The sequence below is a fragment of the Eleutherodactylus coqui genome, chromosome 9 (assembly GCF_035609145.1).
Source record: "Eleutherodactylus coqui strain aEleCoq1 chromosome 9, aEleCoq1.hap1, whole genome shotgun sequence".
Lineage (NCBI taxonomy): Eukaryota > Metazoa > Chordata > Amphibia > Anura > Eleutherodactylidae > Eleutherodactylus > Eleutherodactylus coqui.
In genome coordinates, this window is record NC_089845.1 from 137,815,156 (window position 1) to 137,821,658 (window position 6,503).

Genomic DNA, 6,503 nt, shown 5'->3' on the forward strand with positions numbered 1-6,503 from the left:
GTGCAAACGTTCCCACAGAGGGTTCAACGCCGCCATGAATCTAATGCAGCTTACATGACACAGCGACAAGCCACGATTTCACCTCAGCCACCAGCTTAAAGGGGTTGTCCCGCGATAGCAAGTGGGGTTATACACTTCTGTATGGCCATATTAATGCACTTTGTAATTTAGGAGGCTGGAATCGGCACACGTGAGGGGGCGGAGCTACACGATGACGCGTAGAAGGGGGTGGAGCCAGAACGCCGCTCGTGCCGGACCGAGCCGAAGGGAAAAGACCCTTCTGCGCAAGCGCGTCTAATCGGGCGATTAGACGCTGAAATTAGACGGCACCATGGCGATGGGGACGCCAGCAGCGGAGCAGGTAAGTGAATAACTTCTGTATGGCACATATTTAATGCACGATGCATATTAAAAAGTGCATTAATATGGCCATACAGAAGTGTATAACCCCACTTGCTATCGCGGGACAACCCCTTTAAGTTCATAAATCACATGCAGCTCATACGCAAAAGCAACGCAGCGGAGCTGTGTGTGTGGGCCGTGCATGTAGCAGAGCTGTGGGGTGCATTGTGCCACCAGAAACACTGGTGCTATAATTTCCTACTAATTACTAGTATTTGCTTATTAAGCCCTGTCACAGACTCACTAGGCTCCAGACTGCCATGTGAACCCACTAACACCCCATGATCATGCAGGGAGAGAGTGCCTACACCTAGCTGCTTGCACAGTCCGCATTGACCATGTCATGCAAGTAGTTAAGTGGCCATGATTGGACCTGGCTGTGATCGCAGGTGTTGCAGGCAGGTGTTAACTGTCAGTGCCCGCTCCATTCACCACCGCCAGCCATGCATTTATGGCTGAGGGGGCTGTTAAGGGGGTTAAAGAAGATGTAAAAAGGTCTTATCAGGTTTAATAAATATATTTTCCATCTCTGATACCAGTGATGACATTCTGCCTATTCTGGACCTTAATTGTCGACACAAGTTGTTATAAAGATCTGCATGTGTTGTATTCCCGCAGGTAAATCTCGGAGGCAACCAATTCCTTTTTTCACTCGTAGCAACTCCAGAAAAGATGCCATGCTTCTCACTGAGACACGACGTGGACGCTCTTCTGTGGCAGCCGGTTTTCAGCCAAGGTGACGCTTTATGGGAACACGCAGCAACATTCAATGCTCTTGGTAAGCTGTCAGTGATGAAAAGCTGGGCATCCTCTCATTGCAATTAGTGCTTCAATAGCAATGCCTGCATTAAAACAATAAACTGAAGTATACTCGCCCGTCTGCGTCCGCCAGGATCCAGTGCTGTAGCCCACTGCAGTCCCGGTGATGTGACATATGTCACAAGGAATCAGGTGACTGCTGCCGCCAATGAGACTCTATAGCGTCACAACTCCTTCTACTGGAATCAGCACTCACATCTTAAGTGTGATGATGCGAGGAGTTCACGAACGTGAGGCCGCAGCAGTCACGTCATTTCCTGTGACATCATATGTCAGAACAATCACTGGGACCTCTACGGGCTGCATGCTGGATCCTGGTGCCCACGGAGGAGGAAGCATACTTCAGTTTAGCACTGCCTGTATAAAAATAATAAACTGAAGTATACTTTCCCCTCCGTGGGTACCAGGATCCAGCGTGCAGGCCTTTGTGGTCCCGGTGATTTGTTGTGCCATATGATGTCACATGGAACAACCCCTTTAACCCCTTAAGTGGCACGCCCGGGAAATCTCCAGGGCTTGCTGCACTGACCATGCAGTTAAACCCCGGAAGGTTTCCGTGGACAGCTCTAGTGCTGAAATGTGCAAAGCACTGAGCTGTCAGCGGAATTTTCTGGGGTTTTTACTGCATGTGGAGTAAAGGGGACTCCCTGCGGGGGGTTAAGAATCCTCTCCCACAGCTGTCATAGCGGTGACTGCTGTGGGAGGGGACCGCAAAGCCGTTCTATTGATTTCAATGGAGCCACCGCTGCCGGCAGCCCCATTGAAGGCAATAGGATGCCGGCACCCCCACAGTGATTTTTGCTGAAGGGCTTGAAATATAAGCCCTTCCTGAAAATCATTTCTATCTGGTGTGGGAAAAAAAAAACATGCATCTCCGCCGCTGCCGGAGCTCAGGCGCGTCTAGCTGCTTGGGTCCCGGCACTGTAAATATGTTCTTTCAGCAGGCGGGGATTTAAAATCCCCGCCTGCTGAAAGAGCTGCGTCTGATTGGCTAAGCGCTGATTGGCTGGCATCCTGTTGCCATGGTGACCAGCCGGGCTCTCTGCTATAACATTGCGAGAGCCGGCTGAAGTCACAGAGGGAGAGTGCTCCCTCTGTAAACCATTTCCCTGCCGCGATCTACTTAGAGAAGAGAAGGGGTTAACAGCGGGAGGCCGGCTATCAGTGACAGGCGGCTCCTGCTGCCGGATAGCGCTATCTGTCATGATATCGCGCTATCCCTATGACGTTGGGGTACGTCATTTTGTGGGAAGTACCCCTCTCCCATGACATACCCTTACGTCATATGGAGGGAAGGGGCTAACTGCATGGTCAGTGCAGCAAGCCCTGGAGATTTTCCAGGCATGCCACTCCAGGGGTTAATAAATACTTGCGTGATAAAATTGTATTGTTGACTCATCTAAAAAAAAACTGCCCTCTGAGGCAGGACATGGTAATAATAAACCTGCCACTCAAGGGGTTAAAGCAAATCCTGATTGATCTATTTTAGTAAATACTTGTATCCTTCATGTAATAATCTTGGCGCATTATTTCTTAGAACTCTGCATTCTGTTACTCCTGGAAATTTTCAATAAGTTGACATCTGAGTGTTTTGAGTTTGGGCTGCGCCCCTACAGTCTACCGCTGATCAGTCAGTGCTGACCGCTCCATAATGGCCATTTTTTCTATGTCGCTATATTTAATATGTTTTTACGCTTTGTACTCTCAGTGGATTTGTTGGCCAGACCATCTGATCATGAAGTGGGATATCTTCACCTTACATATTTCACCATGAACTTACACATTATTTATTACCTCTCCGCCATTGAAAGCTGCAAATCGGAGAAAGTGTTTAAGATGTTGTGAAAATGAAATTGGTGTTGTGAGGTTATGTTAGCTGAGTGGACTGCTGTGTGCCGACTTCGTACCTGTGAGACATCCATGTGTTAGATCACCTGTTCGAGAGTCTTCTAATGGTCAGTGGAGATCGATAGGAGACGTGGCTGATGGGTCGCTGGGCAGCAGAATTCTATTTACATAGGAATATATTGCTGTTCAGTTTGTTTTGATCACAAATGGACTCAAATATGTGGTGAGCATGGCTGTCCGTGTGGGCCGGTATGTGTGGATGGAGAAGACCATGAAAATGTTACCATTTAAATTGTTTAATGTTATAGTTTTTCCAAACCTACACCATACCGCCCAACTTCTGCACAATGAAAAGAGGGACAACCTTCAGTGTTGCCTGGAAAGTTTTTGACTTTAGAATCACGCCCTTTTGTGCTAAGTTACACTTTTTGTGTTCCCTCACACTAATCGTACCCCTCTGTGACCCCCTCACACTAATAGTGCCTCTCAGTACTAACACAGTACTATTATACTTCGAAATAATAGTCCTACACCAGCTGTACATAGCAATAATGATTATAGTGAAGTGGCCTCCCAATGATCATGATCACAGCATATTTATCACCCGTGATCACTGATTGGTGAAGTCTGTTTTTATTTTTCTTCTCTTTGGGCCCAGACCGCCATGAATCATCTCTGCACACACTTCGCATCTTGCCTATACTCCCAGTGAACTTCTCAGTAACCCCCCATAGTTGTGACTATTCTTATCCCCTCTTAGTAACCCACTCTGTGCCCCCCCCCCCTTTGTTATAGTGACTTCCTCTGTGGCCCCCCTTTTTATAGTGACTTTTTGCGGCCCCATTTCTAGTGTCTCCAGTCCACTAAAGTAATCATTCATCAACAGTAAAGGCCGCCATCACCAATGGCTCTTTGCAGGGTGCTGCGCACCACATAGCTTTGCTCCTTCCCTACCCCTTGCTCCTGCTGTCCTAACTGTGAGCTGTGAGTCCAGAGCGGGAGATGGAGGTTTGTCACTTGGAATCCTCACCAATCAGCTGACTGAAGGGTCTGTGGCATATAGCTGACTGCTCAGGCTTGTGACGTCACATTCATCGGTCGCATTGCCTCAGAGTAGCTCAGTCCCATTGAAGTAAATGAGACTGGGTTGCAATAGCAGGTACAGCCACTATGCAATGTAGGGCGTTATGCCTAGTATGGACTAAGCAATGCTGTTCTTTCAAGTGCCTAATTGGCAGGGATTCCAAGAGGTGGACCCTCGCCATTCAACTATTTATGATCTATCCTGAGGCTAGGTCAGCAAAATTGTAGTCCCAGACAACCCCTTTTAAGGTCCTATTCACACAGTCGTATTTTACGTCTGTTCGGTGTCCATGTATTTCATGGACAGCACAAACACGCATTATAGCCTATAAGGCTATTCACATGGTTGAGTTTTCACATGGACCAATGGTGTGAAGGCTTGTTTTTATGTGACATCCTGTAGTTTGTATTTACACCATTTGGGTCAATACGACTTTTTGGTCACTTTTTATAACATTTTATAAGGTGACCAAAAAGCACAGTTTGGGCGTTTTTGTGTATTTTATTCTTTTCTGATAAGGTTCACTGTGCATGATAAATAATACATTAATTCTATGGAGTGGACTTTTTTTGGACAAATCTATGCCACTTTTTAATGGGAGAAATGAAAAAAGTGTTTTTTAACTTGATGATTGGATCACTTATACTATATACTGCAATACCTCAGTATTGCAGTATATTGTACTTCTGTAAAGATTCTATTAAGACATACCAAAGGTCTTTAATAGGTAGAAATAGATAGCAGTCCTGAGGTCCTTCACAAAGCCTTGGGCTGCCATGAAACCCAAATGGCACTTCACAATCTCATTGTAGGAGTAAACGGGCATTCGGGAGACTAAGGGAGTTTGCTCACTTACGTTGTCCGGCCATTTAAATGCCACTGTCAGATTTGACAGTGGCATCTAAATGGTTAATGCCTGTGATTGTAATTATTTACAATCGCGGCTGTTGCGGGCAGGTGTCATACAGTTAGTACCTGCCATGTATAGAACAGGCTCTACCCCTGCTCAATACAAACTACACTCCTGCAGGGCATATATGTATGCTCTTTAGCATTTAGGGGTTAATACAACTTTGTGTTGATGCAGGTGTTGTGACCCAGTGGTTTTGAACCATTACTGTATAGAGGTAGAGTAGAGCTGAGTTTGTCACTTGGTGATGGTCCTAATTTTCCATAAGATATGCCTGCCAATGTATCCCTTATGAATGAAATGACAAGTTCGGCTCTGCTACATGTTTAGAGAATTTATTGTAGTCCATAGACCTTGCCCTTCGTTTACGTCTCAGCTTTTACTTTTCCAGGATATGTCCAAGCATCTAAGCAAGACAAGAAGTTTTTCACCTGTGCTCCAAATTTCTCCTACGCTGCCTTGTGTGAGTGCGTCCGCCGAATTTTCATCTACCGCCAGCCAACCCCGATGTCCACAGTGTTGTACAACAGGAAAGAAGGCAGACACGTAGGACAGGTTGCTAAGCAGCAGGTCGCAAGCCTGGAGAGCAGCGATCCCATCTTAGGTTTTCAAGCTTCCAACGAGCGACTGTTTGTTCTAACCACAAAGAAAGTATTCGTCATAAGGGTAAACACTGCCGGCTAACGAGCCGTCCCCGCACCGCTTTCATCTCTGCTCACATTACTCCTACAAGAGCTTTTTTGAAGTTTGTATCCAGGATGCAGCATTTTTTTTAATGGGTTCATAATCTTGTTCACCAATAAAATATTAAAAGCCGATGTATGTCCTGTCTAATGCGATTGATTGGAAACTCTACGAATGATACAAAGCGCAATTCCTAGAATGAATACTGTTTTATATATGACTAGCTGATATACCCGGCTTCACCCGAGTTAATTGGGTACTGGTGTTTATCTGGTGTTCACACTATTTATGACATAATCAATGCTCGTGCCAAATTTCCCGTTTCTAGGACACCGGAAAGTGAGAAAATTACATTCGTATGTAAAATTTGGACACTAATTCTTTTGCGCATAGAATTGAATAATGGAGTTGGGACCCATTAGCTTTTCCTATTTATGACATAATCAATGCTCCTGCCAAATTTCCTGTTTCTATGACACCGGAAAGTGAAGAAATTACATTCCGCACGTAAAATTTGGACGCTAATTCTTTTGTGCATAGAATTGAATAATCGAGTTGGGACCTATTAGCTTTACCTACTTATGACATAATCAATGCTCGTGCCAAATTTCCCGTTTCTATGACATTGAGAAGTGAGAGATTTAGATTATGTACGTTAAATTTGGACGCTAATTCTTTTGCGCATAGAATTGAATAATCGAGTTGGGACCCAATTACTTTTCCTATTTTGGAGATAATCTATGCGTGTGCCAAATT

General features: G+C 45.3%; 1 protein-coding gene across 1 annotated transcript in view; it reads left to right on the plus strand.

Annotated features, from left to right (window-relative positions):
• NUDCD1 (NudC domain containing 1) overlaps positions 1-5,881 on the plus strand; it is a 133,923-nt gene extending 128,042 nt beyond the window's left edge. Inside the window, exons 9-10 of the mRNA XM_066578548.1 lie at positions 1,021-1,180; positions 5,455-5,881. Of these exons, the coding sequence (XP_066434645.1) occupies positions 1,021-1,180; positions 5,455-5,747 (453 nt within the window). The 3' untranslated portion in view covers positions 5,748-5,881. The remainder of the gene's footprint in view (positions 1-1,020; positions 1,181-5,454) is intronic.
• The last annotated feature ends 622 nt before the right edge of the window (positions 5,882-6,503 follow it).